We start from the raw sequence: 16,470 nt of genomic DNA on the forward strand, positions 1-16,470 counted from the left end.
GGCACAGTACCAACTCAAACCTCTTTATGGCGGGTCTAGGCTTTATTTACGTGGATGACGTCACTTGGTATTCTCGCATGCCCATCCATATTCACCTCGGTTTTATTTACATTTATGACGTCACTGGGTCTTCTCGCCTGCCCACCCCTAATCCCTAGAAGTTTTGTTTACATATATGACGTCACTGGGTCTTCTCGCCTGCCCACCCCTCATCCCAGGTTTTGTTTACATAGATGACGTCACGGGTCTTCTCGCCTGCCCGCCCAAGTTTACTTCCTGATCCGTCCCAACCATAACAGCTCACACGTAATGTATATATTACCTTGTGTGTGTGAGCAGGTTGAGTCACGGGGTTAAAACAGGCAACATGATATGAGGTTTTATATCACACTGTACACTGAATAACTAACTGCTCTTGCTGGGCTTAAAGGGAATGTGCAGTGCTGGTGGTGTTGTGATGCTGGTGTGGTGTTGTGGTGTGATGCTGTTGTGGTGGTGGTGTGATGGTGTTGTGGTGTTGTGGTGGTGGTGTGATGCTGGTGTGGTGTTGTGGTGGTGGTGTGATGCTGGTGTGGTGTTGTGACGCTAGTGTCGTTGTTTTTATTGTCCACCACAATTCTAGAATTGCGTAAATAAAACTCGTATTTATTTCAAACTTTCGGTGAATACTAATTAGTCCACCATTATTATTATTATTAGGTAGAGGCAGTAGCGGTAGGGATTATAACAGACACTTCATCTGTAGTCACGGGTGGTGACCAAGTTGGACACTGCCCAAGACCTGATCAACTAGCCTTCCTCTTCCCTTATTCGTGTATGTTGTTACGAGAGAGAGAGAGAAACGGTATGTCTGATGGAAGACTAACACACACACTCTTCATGTAAGTGGGGGATTGAGATATAGTTATGATACAGTTTAATTTGTGTGAGTAGGGAAGGGGGCGTCTCCTGTACATGCGGGCGGACACTCAGTTGATGACAGTTCACGTGACAGTGATCCGTCTTATCCTCGTCGTCCTCCGACCTCCAGTACGACCACGGGGGCGAGGAGGTCAGGGAAGGGAAAATGAAGGGGGAGGAGTGGTTTTGACGTGTCCTCTTTCTCGCATCCTTCACTCATCCTCCTCACTTCCCTCACTCATCCTCCTCGCTTCCCTCACTCATCATCCTCCTCACTTCCCTCACTCACTCATCATCCTCACTTCCTCCCCCCTCACTCATCCTCCACACTTTCCCCCCTCACTCCTCTCCTCACTTCCCTCCTCACTCCTCATCCTCTCCTTCCCTCTTTCCACTCCTCATCCTCCTCTTCCTCACTCATCCTCCACCCCCCCCTCCTCATCCTCCACACTTCCTCCTCATCACTCATCCTCCTCCTCACTCCTCCTCATCATCCTCCTCACTCCCCCTCCTCCTTCCTCTTCCCATCCTCTCTTCCCCCTCACTCATCCTCCACACTTCCCCCCCCTGCTCATCCTCCACTTCCCCTGCTCATCCTCCTTTGCTTCCCCTCACTCCTCCTCACTCCTCCCTCCCCCTCTCTCATCCTCCTCCTCCCTCCTACACTTTCCCCCCCTCACTCATCCCCCCACCTTTCCCCCCCTCACTCATCCTCCTCCACCCCACCCTCACTCCCTCACTCCTCTCCTCACTTCCCTCCTCCTCATCATCCTCCCACTTTCCCCCCCTCACTCATCCTCCTCCTTCCCCTCCCTCATCCTCCACTTCCCCCCCCTCACTCATCCCTCACTTCCCCTCTCCCTCCTCCTCCTTCCCTCCTCCTCCTCATCCTCCTCTTCCCTCACTCACTCCTCATCCCCTACTTCCCCCCTCCCACTCATCCTCCCTTTCCCCCCCCTCCCTCATCCCTCACCACACTTTCCTCCTCCTCATCCTCCTCACTTCCCTCACTCACTCATCCTCTCCCTCCCACTCATCATCCTCCCACTTTCCCCCCCCTCCTCATCCTCCCTCACTTCCTCCTCATCCTCCACGCCCCCCTCCTCATCCTCCCCACTTTCCCCCCCTCCTCATCCTCTCCACTTTCCCCCTCACTCATCCTCCTCACTTTCCTCACTCCTCACCCTCCACACTTCCCCCCCCCCCTCACTCATCCTACCAGTTATTTACAAAAATCTAAGACGTGTTATATTCCTCCTGTGTTACCTGTACAGTTTTTATTTGTTTATTTACGTCACATCATGGTAGATCATAAGGGCCTGGCAGGATACAGTGGACATGGTACAGTGATATAAACAATGGTACAGTACAGGAACAGCTGCTAAAGTGTTTATATCCAACATGCATACAGACACAAACCCAAGGCCACACATAGTAATAGCCATCGTGTGTTTTTTGGCACCTTGCTCGAGTGTGTGGTCTAGTTTTTCACTGCAGCATTGTAAATAATACGTAGAGTAGCGTTGAAGGGGATGTGTGCTGAGCGACAGTGGCAATAGTAGTAGAGTGCATGGTGCGACTCCGCGGTGAAGTGCACGAGCTGGGCTGGAACGCTGGGTGACCAAGTATACAGTAATACTACGGTACGCCTGTATGATTGTAACGTATTAGATGCCTTCCTGTTTCTGCCCCCACATACATACATACACACACACACATAGTATATTTCTCCCTCCATACTTCGGTACATTGCACATCCCTTCCTCCACATACCTGTACTCTCTCTCTCTCACACACACACACACCCCTCTCCTGACACACCCCCTTCAAACATCCTTCTCATTCCTTCGAAACTCCCCTTCCCCCCCCCACACACACACTCTTCCCTCACCCCCATACACTCTTCTCTCACCCCACACACACTCTTTTCCCACATCCCCCCCCTTCACACACACACCTTCCCGTCCCCCCCACCTTCCCGTCCCCCACACCCTTCCGTCCCCCCACACCCTTCCCATCCCCCACCCTTCCGTCCCCCCACCTTCCGTCCCCACCCTTCCCGTCCCCCCCACACCTTCCCGTCCCCCACCACCCCCGTCCCCCACCCTTCCGTCCCCCACCTTCCGTCCCCCCACCCTTCCCGTCCCCCACCCTTCCGTCCCCCACCCTTCCCGTCCCCCCACCATCCCGTCCCCCCCACCCTTCCCGTCCCCCACACCCTTCCCGTCCCCCCACCCTTCCCCCCACCCTTCCCGTCCCCCCACACCCTTCCCTCCCCACACACCTCCCTCCTGCCCACACCTTCTCTTCCTCCTTGTCTCATTCTCATATCTCATTCTCTCCCCAATATGAAACATCATACGTGGTAATGATATCCAGGTAAGTGTGTGTGCGTGTGTCTGTGTCTGTCTGTCTGTCTGTCTGTCTGTGTGTCTGTGTGTGTGTGGCGGGTGTTGCGTGTCTTTTGGGGGGTGGAGGGGTAGGAGGAAGTGTGTAGGTTAGAAAGGGGGTGAGGGGAGTGGGGGAATCCCGCAGTGGGGTTGGGGGAGGAGCATGAGGCAGGGCGGGGACTGTATAACCCTCAGGCCAGGGACTTGGTTAAGAGCGGCGACAGGGGAGGGGCGAGCGTCTCCTGTACCCCATGGAGATAAACAAACAAACAAACAAAGAAAACAAAGAAAAACAAAAACAAATAGACATATAATCCCAACATTTGTAGATATAAGAACAAAATATCACCAATGATTGATTGATTTATTTATTTGTGACGTTGATAAGATTTATTTTATTTATTTATTATTGACACGTCGAGATCTGGTAACCTTGAGTGTCAATAACGTAACCAATGCAGAGGGAGGGAGGGGGGGGATGTGACACTCGTAATTGACACTTGATGTTGAGGTGTGAGGATGATAATATCTCTCTCGGTCTCGCTATCTCTTTCTCTATCTCCCCTTGCTGTCTGGTTCAGTATACCACCACCCCTCCCACCCTACCCCATCGCCACGCCTCACCACCTAAGATCAATATACTGCAACTTACTCACTCAGTCAACACAGTCAACAAGGGTATATATATATATATATATATATATATATATATATATATATATATATATATATATATATATATATATATATATATATATATATATATATATGTATATTTACTTGTATACATACGTGTAATTATGTATCTATGTCTGTCTCTAGAGGTATACCCTTCATGGTTAACGCCACATGAATACTCTGGGAACTTTTACGTCAAGGTGGTGGTGTTGATGGTGGTAGTTTGGTGGTAGTGTAGTGGTGGTGGTCGTGTAGTGGTGGTGGTAGTGTAGTGGTGGTGGTCGTGTTGATGGAGGTGGTAGTGTAGTATTAGTAGTAGTGGTGTAGTTGTGCTCTCGGGGAAGTCGTGTGGCGCACTGCAGTCAATACCCAGAGTTGGTGCTGCATGGTAAAGTGTTCTCCCACCAGTACTGTCATAACACATTTCTTAAAATCACACCCAAAGTGACGTGACCGATCGCCCAAGCGGTTAACGAGCCGATCAGTGGCTAACGAGGATAAAAGTAAAATGAATTGTCACCTAGATCAGGACGCTAATGTTCCGTGGGTAGACTGTCCAGTACTGTCTGGTAGGGATAAAATAGTGTTATCCCACAGTGCATCGCGGTCAACTCTTTTAACAAACATAGGAACCGAGAAGCTCACCTGTCCTGGTTCGTTTAGAGGTTCAGGTGTGTGTGTGTCGGCCGCCCTCCACTTCTTTTAGTCCCGTCATGACTATCTCCACCCACCTAGCCCGCCCGTGAGACACACACACACACACACTGATTCTTGTCTCACGATTTGATTTTGTGGTCTGGTCCACCGCCTCCTCTACCTGCTGGACACCTGTGCACCCGAGTTGGCTGTCTGGATGTGGGTGTGTCCGTCCCTCTGGTTGTCTATATCTGTATTATTGTTGTTGTTTAAAAGATGGGAGGTGATGTAAACAGTAAACATCACTCAATCGAGGTGCCAGGCGGTTACATTTTATCCTCTGCAGAGTTATGACCTTGACCCCTTGACCTCACAGGAATATTACAGGTTAAGGGGATTTCATTAATAATATCGTCTCTCTCTCTCGCACTTCTCATTCCCTCCTCTCACCTGTCTTACTCCCCCCCCCCTCTTACTCCACCACTCTTCCTTCAATTCTCCTCTCCCCTCCTGTCTCTTCCCTACTCACGTCTCCTCCCCCTTCCTTCTCACTTCACCTCCCCCTCCTTCACCTCCCCTCTCACCTCCCCCCTCCACCTACACCACCTCCCCCTCACCTCACCTCCCCCTCACCTACACCCCCCCTCACCTACACCTCCCCCCCTCCCTACACCTCCCCCCCTCACCTACACCTCCCCCTCACCCCACCTCCCCCCTCCCCCCCCTCCCCTACACCTCCCCCCTCCCACCCCACCCCCCCCCTCACCACACCTCCCCCCCCTCACCCCACACCTCCCCCCCTCCCCCACACCCCCCCCCTCTCCCCCTCCCACCTACACCTCCCCCTCACGTCTCCCCACCCCCGTCTCTCATGTGGGATATGAAGATTTTTATATCATTATTCAGGACGTCAGGCGACCACGAGGTAAACATGTCTCGGCCTCACTTACCTCACCGCTACTTTGAAGATCCGTCCCCAAGCTTATGATTTCACCGCAAGATTAAATAAACACCCTAACGCCAACAAACCTAACCCAATTGGTCTTACCTAACCTAACCCCACTTTATTTGTGTTTAGACATGTAAAAAACTGACCAAGGCATGAGAGAGAGAGAGAGAGAGAGAGAGAGAGAGTATATATTGTGGTGGGTGTATGTGTGACTTGAGTGGGGTAGTGATGGTGAGAAATAGGTTACAATAATTATCTAGTAAGACACGTGGTTATGGTGCTTTATGTTTACCTGTACAGTGCGCGAGTGAGAAGGGCAGGTAATAATTGGGTCAGTTTTGTGCCAGATGTTGATGGTGGCACCAGGTGTGAGAGGGGAACACCTGTGCTGGCCGGCCCACACACACACTCACCCTGGTATTGGTATTAGTAATATAAATAACAACACTACCACCACCGTCACCACCACCGTCATCATCATCACCACCACCACCGCCGTCACCACCACCACCACCACCGCCGTCACCACCACCACAGTTCAATAATTATCCTGTTCTGTTGATATCGTCGAGGTAGCTTGTGTGCGTGGTGGCCGCTTGTTGGTTGATGTGGCGTGGGTAGGAGGTTTCTACACCATTACTGCTTACATTGTTTAAGATTCGCCATTAATTTCTTTATATAGTATGATTGTATCTGTATTTTGGTTTAAACATATTATATAATCAGTTTTGTTATTGAGAGGTCAGGTCAGGTCATGTTAACAGAGATGACTCGCAAGAAATAACGATTTACTACAGTGGTGTGCTTCGGTAAGGTGATGCTGTACCAGGTGTTGCCTCCACTTACCTGGTGGTGGGGAAAGGGGGGGTACGTATTCCACACACACACACACACACACACACACACACACACTGTCTGTCTGTCTGTCTCTGTCTGTCTCTTCATCTATCACCTTTACTCGTCTCCCGCTTTTGTGTGAGTTGGATCAAGGGATACAGAGGCCTCAAAGGGCAGGAGGAGGAAGTAAGGTTAATATCCCAGTCCAGTAGATCAGTAAGCTTCGACCTTTGTCATTCAGGATTCCTTTCCTCACCATCTTCACGACGTACTGTGAGAATTCGTCCCTTGATTCTATCGCTCTGTGATACAGACGTTAATTTTATTATGTAATTTATTTTAGTTACCGAAACAAAATAACCAAGATTTAAGAAGGCAGTCCACTGTTACTTGATGACAGTGAGTGAGCGGGACAATTGGACCTCGCCTTTGTCCCAGCAGAAGATCAATTCTGGGTGTTGAGTCACAGCGACACCCCATCAAAGGTCGTGTTCTAGATTCACGTTACTCGCAAACTTTGTCCTCGTAGCAAGCAGGCTGGAGAACACCACAACTTGGCGAGACTCACAATTCCGAGAAGCAAGACTTAGTTGGTGAGCCTTGAGAGGGTCATCTTGTGGCGCAGTGTTATAATCCGGAATGTGGTCCAGCTGGTAAAGACATAAACTGAAATAATACTAAATTAATTGTACATTATTTAGCACAAAAATTGTTTTATTTCTGTCTTCCTTTGTTAATTTTGATTTAGTTCAGGTTTCCATTGTAAGTTGTAACTCTCCCCGTGATCTCCAAGGTGTTCTGATCCATTATGTTTTAAACTACTGCACCAGACTCTTCCTAAGCGTCACCAGGCCTTCCTGATATCCCGGTGGAGTTGAGGAGGAAGGAGATGGGTTGACGTTGCATGGAAGATATTGTGTCGTGTCAAGGTTTGGCGTGAGTCAAGGCGGACACACACACACACACACACACACACACACTACTCCTATCGGCAGATCATTACCTTAGCCAACGTGTATCTAGTGTGTTTTTTTGTTCACCCATTAGGAAGCAGATGACAGGATGTCGTTTCTTGCTGCCTCTACATCTAATGACCTTGTATGTTTGTCTGTCTGTTAGTCAGATAATGCCTACAAGTGACAATATTTTATTTCATCAATGCCAGCATCCGGTACCAGAAGTTTGACAATGAGATGACCATGTCCTCGTCTGAGCAGGCCTCAGGAGGGGTACCCACCTCGCCCACTGACTCCCTCGACCCCTCCCAGCTCAACTTCCAGCAGAATGGCCACGTCTACGCCGCCTCCGACAGGTAATTTGGACTACACCCGAGAGTAGATTGCTGGGGAGTACAAGTATTATGAATTACACCAAATAACTGAAAAATTATATAATATAGACAACAATGTGGTTTATAGAGGTGGCTGAAGACGGAAAATCATCCCCTGAAAGCATAAGGCGTTCCAACATCCATTTTTTTTTGTAGGACAAGAAATAGTATCTCCATGTTTTATACAGCGTAAGACTGAGTCAATGTATCGAAAGGCTATAAAATAGGATTATCTAGAGAAGCTAGATACGTGTCCTGTAAAAATGGAGAAAGAAATGGAAGGGGGTCACGGTCACTTTTTACTGTGTGTTGTATCGTGTTCATTTATCCCATGTGCTTTGTCGTACCATCATTATTTACCCATCTTTACTTGGCCATATCATTAATACCCGTTTATTTACCCAAATCATCATTATTAACCTTCTGTATAGTTTTCTTGTAGTTATTATTTCTTCTACATTCTTTCTCATCACTTTTATGGGGGCAATCATACCTTACCCCCATCATCATTATGTGAGAACTTATGTGAAGTATCTCTCTCTCGTCTCAGGAACACAAGTCATCAGGATGTCATTCAGATCGATGAGATTGGGGTCATGAAGGAGAGCAATCAAAGTGGGGAGGAAGGAGACACCATAGGCAGCCCTACTGACGGAGAGGACGACGAACAGCAGCAGGCAGGTCTTGTCATCTGTACTGGGAGGATTATGCATTAACTGGGTGGTGGAGATAGTAACGGGGTGGTGGAGCTAGTAATTGGATGGTGGAGCTAGTAATTGGATGGTGGAGCTAGTAATTGGATGGTGGAGCTAGTAATTGGATGGTGGAGCTAGTAATTGGGTGGTGGAGCTAGTAATTGGATGGTGGAGCTAGTAATTGGGTGGTGGAGCTAGTAACGGGGTGGTGGAGCTAGTAATTGGATGGTGGAGCTAGTAATTGGGTGGTGGAGCTAGTAATTGGATGGTGGAGCTAGTGGTGGATGGTGGAGCTAGTAATTGGATGGTGGAGCTAGTAATTGGGTGGTGGAGCTAGTAATTGGGTGGTGGAGCTGGGTGGTGGAGCTAGTAAGTGGTGGAGGAGCTAGTAATTGGGTGGTGGAGCTAGTAATTGGGTGGTGGAGCCAGTAACTGGGTGGTGGTAGTAACTGGTAGGTGGAGCCGATAACGGGGTGGTGGAGCTAGTAATTGGGTGGTGGAGCTAGTAATTGGGTGGTGGAGCTAGTAATTGGGTGGTGGAAGTAGTAACTGGTAGGTGGAGCCGATAACTGGGTGGTGGAACTAATGAACTAGTAACTGGGTGGTTGAACTAACAACTAAATGGTGGAAATAATAACTTTTTATTTTCATATAGTATTTGTCACATATTTTTAGTTCTGAATTTTCATGCTGTACATTCATTGTTCTTCCAGGTTTGGCAGCGAACAACCAAGTTTTTGGAATATGATGCAGACGAGCATGAGTTGGAGGTGGAGATGGGTTTTGTGGACCCATCTAATCCACCCATTCCAGGCTTCAATCTTTAGTGAGTCAACCGAGCTACAGAGTCATAAAACTGCTGTGATAAATCCCTGTGAATTTTTAAAAAAAAATTCTGACAAACTAAAGTATCAGATGCAGTATTACAGTGCTGTGCAGTGTGAGTAACTATGGAGGGGGATAATTGAGGGGGAGGTTCAGAGGTAGAACAAAGTGGTTATCTCTTATTATCTTTAAAGAACACACTTGTGATAAAAATGTTTAAGAGAATTTTGTATCAATTACCCGGTTTCCTAGTACAGTACTGTACTGATGTACAGGGCTGAAAACAAATCTCATCAGACAGATAATGAACTAACAACATCTGATATAAATCTTTTCCCATTAGATTTTTTATATGAGGTAGTGTAAGACCTAAAACCCCCTCCTCTCTCATTTAATATTACATAACTGTTAACTGTTCTTCTTTGCAGTTACATGCAGTGGCGGACTCGAAGGTTTGTTGAACACTTTGTGATCAGACTACTGACAGCCCTGCTGATTTTTGTAGACATGATCCTTCTCTTTGTGGATCTCTTCAACAACCCCATCAATAATGATCCCATCGAATACTGCTCCCTGGCCTTCTCTACGTACTTCATGATTGAGGTTATATTAAGGATATTTGGATTAGGGTAAGTTAATAAATTGTACAGTACTTTTTAGGTACACTCGCCAAAAACCTATTGAACGCTATAAGCACAATGCAATCTGAAAATGAACATAGAATCTTAAACCATTCTGAGATGACAACCCCCCATTCTGCTCATTCTCACATCCATCGTGCCCAGGTGTTAGAGAAGTTTTTGGTGAGAGTGTAAATACAGTGTATAGTATATCATGTACTGTACAGTACTGTATATTGTAGGTAATTTTAGTTAAATGTTATTGATGGAGACTCGCATGATGAAATACAAAAGTTAGCTGAAAATTTTTTAGAAAAGATTAGTCACCATGAAAATTTAATGTTTTTATTGAGATTAATGCATTACTTCCTCAGCTTTCATGTAAATAAGTACAATAGGTGTACTATGCAGAAATTGAGGTGAAGGAGATACTGGTAGGCATATTGTAGATAAAGTTTGTTGCCTCAAGGGTGATTGGATTTCCTGACAGCTGGTGGTGACAGCTTAATACTGTTACTATTTCTTTTCCTTCTCACAGTTCTCATAAGGCTACATTCTACCCCCTTCTCTCGCCTCCTCCAGCTTCATCCTTACCTTTCTTTCTCCATTTTCCTTTTCCTCCTTTTTCCTATTTTGCCTTGTTCACCTGCTCGTCACCCTGTATCATTAACTTATCAGCTGTGTGTCAGTGGTAACTTTTTATAATCTCTTGCATTATGTTTTCCACTGTGGTTCAGAGTGGCTGGATTCATAAACAAAATAGATTCTCGTTTTATTTATCCCTTCTAGCTGCATTTTCAACAGTGTACCATAACCCTAACAGGCCACGAGTGTTCTTCAGGGCGTGGCACAATGTCTTGGATTGTTTCCTGGTTGTGTTTACCTTCATCCTCTCTGTGGTGACTGTGTGTGTGGAGAACATGGCCTCCAACCCTGCCAGGTGAGTCACAAATTGTATATTGTCCATTTGTTTTTGGTAATGAAATGTGTGTTCTGATGTAATTTGTAATGTTATAATATTTCTTGCATCTAATTTTAGAGATTAATCATGTACATATGACTGAGTACTGTAATTCCCTTTGATGTGCTTATAAACTTTTATTGAATAACTATATGCCCTTTTTTTAGCATAAACTAGGCAGTTGAAATGGTATGAGAGGTGTCTTGAGTGCTGGGCATCAGTTTGGTGGCCCCCTGTTGGATGTTCTATCAATTGGCTCTCTTTTTTTTTTGTGAATTATCCATATTGACAGAGGAGTAGTTTATGGTGATGGTAAACACAGATTAGAGTTGGAAGTTTATTTTATAACATTTTGATGCGAAACTTCTTTCATTCTGAGTAACAACAATAGACAGGATACGAGTGTTTTAATACAGAACCTATAACCAACACCTGGATGTGGTTCTTCCTGAGTGATTCTTTCCTGCTCTTGCCACTTCAGCAGTTGTCTACAATTATACAGGGTGTCCATAAATGATTACCCTGATTAAAGCATGTTATGACCATAATCAGGGTAATCATTTATGGATACCCTGTATATGTGTAAGACAAATAAGTTTGAGGTGTGATGTAAGGAAACATCTGCTCTGTGTTCCTACACTATCTTTTCTTGACCACAACATCAAATAACCACAGGCTGCAATGCCAGGTATTTTACCCAATAAATCCATTCTAGTTCACATCCTGATTCACCACAATAAACTGTTAAATATAATTTTCATCATTATATATAACTTTTGGCACAAATGGAGTGTAAGGAAGGGTTAGGATATCCTAAGAGACAAACTATATAGTATTTTTAGTAGGAGATAACTCATTGATATGTTTCTTGCAGTTTAATTGTAGCTCTGCGACTTGTTCGCTTGGTGAGAATAACCAGGATTCTCTGGGAGCGACAGCACTTACAAACTGGTGCGCGACAGTTTGTCTCCCAAAACAAGAGACGTTATCAACAGAATGGCTTTGACCTTGACCTTACTTATGTCACTCCCAGAGTCATTGCAATGTCATTCCCATCTACAGGAAAGATGTCTATGTACAGAAATGATATTAAGGTAAGAATGTATGCACTACTTTCTAAGGTTATCATTTGGTCATAATGCACAATTTGTATTTGCTGTTGTGTTATTCTAATGGAACTATTAAAAGTCCCATCAACTTGACAGAACTGGCTTAATCCTTAAGCACTGGGTTAGGGTGCTGCTGGCAGTACCCCCCCCACCCACGGGGATAAATCAAGAAAAACAATCAACTTCCAAAAATATTAAAAAAAATAAAAATAAAAATGGGAAAATAGTCGGGCGTTCTGGAACGTCACCCGGGCCTAAGGGTTAAGGTACCAGTAGTCATTATAATATATTCATGAGCATTTTTGTATTTTGAGACATCGATGCAAGAGAAATTTAGTGATTATCTTAAGATTTTACACTGGAAATTTATACAGTACAGTATATAAAAATAATCCACAATTGTAAGGTTGTACTGTGTTGATTCTAGTACTGTTCAGTGAAAAATACAAAACTTTCGGGTTTTATGAATGGCTCACTATAGATTGGTTAATAGTGAAGGCTTCTCTTGCAGGAAGTTGCCCGCTTTATGGATAATCAACATTCTGGTCATTATCGCCTCTACAACCTTTGCTCAGAACGGCATTATGATGTAACGCTTTTCCATAATAGAGTTGAACGCTTCCTAATTGACGACCACAATGTTCCTCCACTTTCGTGAGTTTTTTATTGGGCATTAAAGGTTTCATTTTAATGTTTATACAGTATTTTTGTATTGATATTTGGTTAAATTATACCTGGGTATTTTCATTATTTAGTTATTCCCACACATTGTTTTTGCTTTCTCAGAGACATGGTGAGATTTAGTGCCAATGTACGTGAATGGATGAATAAAGACGAAAAAAACGTGATAGCTGTCCACTGTAAAGGTGGCAAGGGGCGGACGGGTACTATGATATGCGTCTTTCTCATTGACCTTGGGATATTCCGTGATGCGGAACATTGCCTCGGTTACTTTGGGGATCGGCGCACAGACAAAAATGTGGCTTCCAAATTCCAAGGAGTGGAAACACCCAGTCAGGTAAGTTATATGTAGGTGAACTTCATAATTAGTTGTAATCTATCAGCTGACCGATAAATGAAGCCTCAAGAATTTGTGTACGTGAAAAAAATGCGAGTAACGTTTACACTCGATTACAATCATAAAATTACTGTACTGTAGTAAGTTTAGGTAGAATATATATTACTGGTACAGTTTTAATTCTTTGAGTGAAAGTTGGGGTTGTGAGGGAGTGTATGTTGTGTTTCTACTTGTTTATGCCCCTTCCTCTTCTTTTCTACATTTTAGGCATGTATCAGTTTTTTGTATTTATCTCCTGACTATTTCCTCCCTTTCTTTAGATTTCTGTTCCCCATAATCTATCTCAAACCTTTGGAAATGGAGTAGAGGTATAAATTGTGTAGAAAAAATCTAAATCATAAAAGTAGTTAAAACTCAATATTTTTTTTTTATTCCTGTGAACCCTTTCCTGCTTCATGATGGTGGCAGTCAAGCAGGTAAACTCTAGTGAAGCTCAATGCTCCCTCTGGTTTAGTGTGTCAAGTATATATTAATGAGTTATGGCAGTGTTATTGTGTTGCTTTAAAAGTGAGCTGAAATTTGAGTTTTGTTGATGCTGATGTTACTTATCTTAAATGCAATGGCTAAATATAATGCCACTGCAGTATTTGCAGCACTGATGTAAGTCATTTAGATTTAACCTGTTGAAATACATAAAATTCTTAATATTAAATCATTGTAACATGTAACGTATTCTTTTGCTAGAGTCGGTATGTTGGTTACTATGAGCACGTGGTGCGAGCTGGTGGGCAGTTGCCTCCTGAGACACCAATGGTCATTACTAGAATCACCTTACGTGGCATGCATTCTGTGGGTGCTGGTGATGGCTCCGAGTTTTATTTCACTGTGCAGAGTCGGGGCCACACCATTCCTTTCCAAGCAAATATAGCCACTCAAAGGAATTGCAAGGTAAGAAGGTAGTACAGTACAGTAGAAAGAGAAATTGAACACATTTGCTTGAAGTAGAAAAAATGTTGTTTCTGAATGCCCTTTGTATTAGATAGTTGGATCTGGCCCATTACTGAAAGGCTTCTTTCCATGGTGGGTACAAAAATATATACTGTACTTACCAAATATGAGATATATCCATTTAATGTTGTTAAAGTTATCACACAGACAAAAAAACAGCAAGAAAAAAGTTCTATCTTGTGGCAGTATAAGTCACAGATATTGCACTCTCACACAGTTCCCTAACATTCTGTGAAATTAATTTAGGGTGTAATTAGTTTTGGTTGATTTATGGTTTCATACTACAGTAGGATATGCAGTTGTAGTTCACCTTTTTGGGTAATCATTATGTCTTTACCATAGAAACTTGAAGGAAAGGGGCACAATTAAATGATTATCCCTAGTCTATCCATATAAAATTCATTTGCATTCGGTAACTTGAGAAAGGCTTCCTGGTTCAATTTTTAATTTGCCGTGCATGACCATATTGTGAATACCTAGCTCAAGTTTGAGTCTTGTTAAGAAATGGACTGTCCAGGAGTATATAGGATCCGGGTACAGTAGTTTATTAATAAGGTTCACCTTTATTTGACAGTGATTCTTGAAGAAAGAATCGGTTATTTATTACTTATTATTATCTTTTATCATTGTAGTCAACCAGATTTAAAATACAATACTGTTTAACCTTTACTTTAATATAAATAATATATATTTTTTTAAATAGTAGACCAGTTTTTTAACCTTGCCTGCTTCCAGGTGATAGTAGAGAAGATCAATGCTCTAGTACACATCCAGTTGGTCAATGCCCCTGTAGTTCGAGGCGACACTAGAATTATGTTCTTCACTGATAGTGTAAGTAGACAAAACTTTTTAATGCTTACAGGTTTTCACTAAACTTTAAGAAAATCATACATGTAGTTATATATTTATTATCTCGTTTCCAATGTAATTTCCATAATTTGTAAAATAATGTAATTGCATGAAGAGTTTTGATGTACTGTATCTTTTGAAGGTACAGGTAGTATTTTGTGAAGAAAACTAACTATACAGTACTGCAAAACTCCTACTAGTTGAATTGCCTGTATAAATATATTTGCTTACACAGGAGAATTTCATCATTTTGCTCCTGGTCAAGGAAGGGGCCACAGTGCATGTTATATTTCCTTGGTTTATTACCTAATGAAGAAGATGCTGTTTGTTAATATTGTTCAATATATATTAATTTGATACCAGTTTTAATTAGAGCTACACTCTTTGCTCCTTAGAATTGATATACCTTTACTTTATACTGTGTACATTATATGGTTTTAGGAACCCATCGAAAAATACAGTACTACACAGATTCCTTATACCAGTACAGAAATTAATTTTTTAGATTTTGATTGCTGGGAACAATCTGTTGGTATATTCTTTTACTGATCACTTCAATCCAATCATTGGTTAGAATATTTAATAGTTTACTAAGCTCCTTTTAAATGTTCAACTTTACTTGCATTATCTTCTGTTCTGGTCTGTTTTTCTGACCTTATTTATTTCCTCAACTTATTTTACCTTGTGAAGATGTTTCCTTGTACAGGTACTGTAATTGGTTGAACATTTCATGCTATTCACGGTATTCTAATTTGAGTCATTTACATGGCAGAGAAAGATTCCACGAGGGTATGAGAAAAGTCCGTTCTTCTTTTGGTTCCACACTGGCTTCATCAACAGTGGCAGGTAAATGTTGAGGTCGGCCTCAGGGTGTGTAAGTGTGGTTTTTAAATTGCTGAGTTACTATAAGTACAGGTAGTAAAGTAGTTTATAAGCATTAGAGCTCATACATGCCAGTACTTGCCAACAGTGTATAACAGAGAACAGACTGATTGCCTGACTGGATAGTAATCTGACAAGTGATGAAAATTAAATAAGTAAAAATGTAAAAAAAAAATACTCAATAATGTTGTCACCATATGGGAATTACTGTATGTACTATATACCCAAATCTTTACTTTTGGGGTTATATTTTTATTAAAGTACAGTATGCAAATCTGAAGCTGATTCTGACTAAGTAATTAAGAAGTTCAATCTTAAAGTAGTAGTGAAAGAAGAGTAACAAATTGATTATTATTACTGTATTTTTCATATCAGCACTTTAACTTTGGTATACAGTATTGAGAAATTGCTTTCAGAACCACAATTCCTTGTCATTGCAGAGTAGCCAAATACATGTACTGTACTGTACTCTAAGTAGCTAATAGACTGATAATTAAATTGCTTAATAATCTTTGTTCAATTCAGGGTTTTCATTGTTAACTGGCTAGTGGCCAATTTCACCAATTTTTCCAATGTCTGGACTATTTAAAATTATTTCAGGAACAAAAATCTTCCATTTTCTGATGCTTTAACATAAAAATGTTTTAAGATGACTAGTGGATCTCTAAACATACAGTTCCTTTATTCATTTCATAACCAAGGGTCTGTATTGTCTCCTATTGCTTTAATAACTAGTCATTTCTACCTATAGTAGGTAATTGTGGGACCCCTTGATCCCCAATA

General features: G+C 43.0%; 1 protein-coding gene across 4 annotated transcripts in view; it reads left to right on the forward strand.

The window, feature by feature from the left end:
- LOC121871186 (phosphatidylinositol 3,4,5-trisphosphate 3-phosphatase TPTE2-like) overlaps positions 1-16,470 on the forward strand; it is a 47,421-nt gene that overhangs the window by 23,362 nt on the left and 7,589 nt on the right. For all 4 annotated transcript variants that reach the window (XM_042373351.1, XM_042373354.1, XM_042373352.1 and 1 more), the window contains 11 exons: positions 7,556-7,702; positions 8,271-8,397; positions 9,129-9,241; positions 9,669-9,869; positions 10,684-10,800; positions 11,696-11,915; positions 12,442-12,584; positions 12,717-12,948; positions 13,693-13,896; positions 14,692-14,787; positions 15,578-15,651. In XM_042373351.1, the coding sequence (XP_042229285.1) occupies positions 7,556-7,702; positions 8,271-8,397; positions 9,129-9,241; positions 9,669-9,869; positions 10,684-10,800; positions 11,696-11,915; positions 12,442-12,584; positions 12,717-12,948; positions 13,693-13,896; positions 14,692-14,787; positions 15,578-15,651 (1,674 nt within the window). The remainder of the gene's footprint in view (positions 1-7,555; positions 7,703-8,270; positions 8,398-9,128; positions 9,242-9,668; positions 9,870-10,683; positions 10,801-11,695; positions 11,916-12,441; positions 12,585-12,716; positions 12,949-13,692; positions 13,897-14,691; positions 14,788-15,577; positions 15,652-16,470) is intronic.

This window comes from Homarus americanus, unplaced genomic scaffold (assembly GCF_018991925.1).
Source record: "Homarus americanus isolate GMGI-L3 unplaced genomic scaffold, GMGI_Hamer_2.0 scaffold40565, whole genome shotgun sequence".
NCBI lineage: Eukaryota > Metazoa > Arthropoda > Malacostraca > Decapoda > Nephropidae > Homarus > Homarus americanus.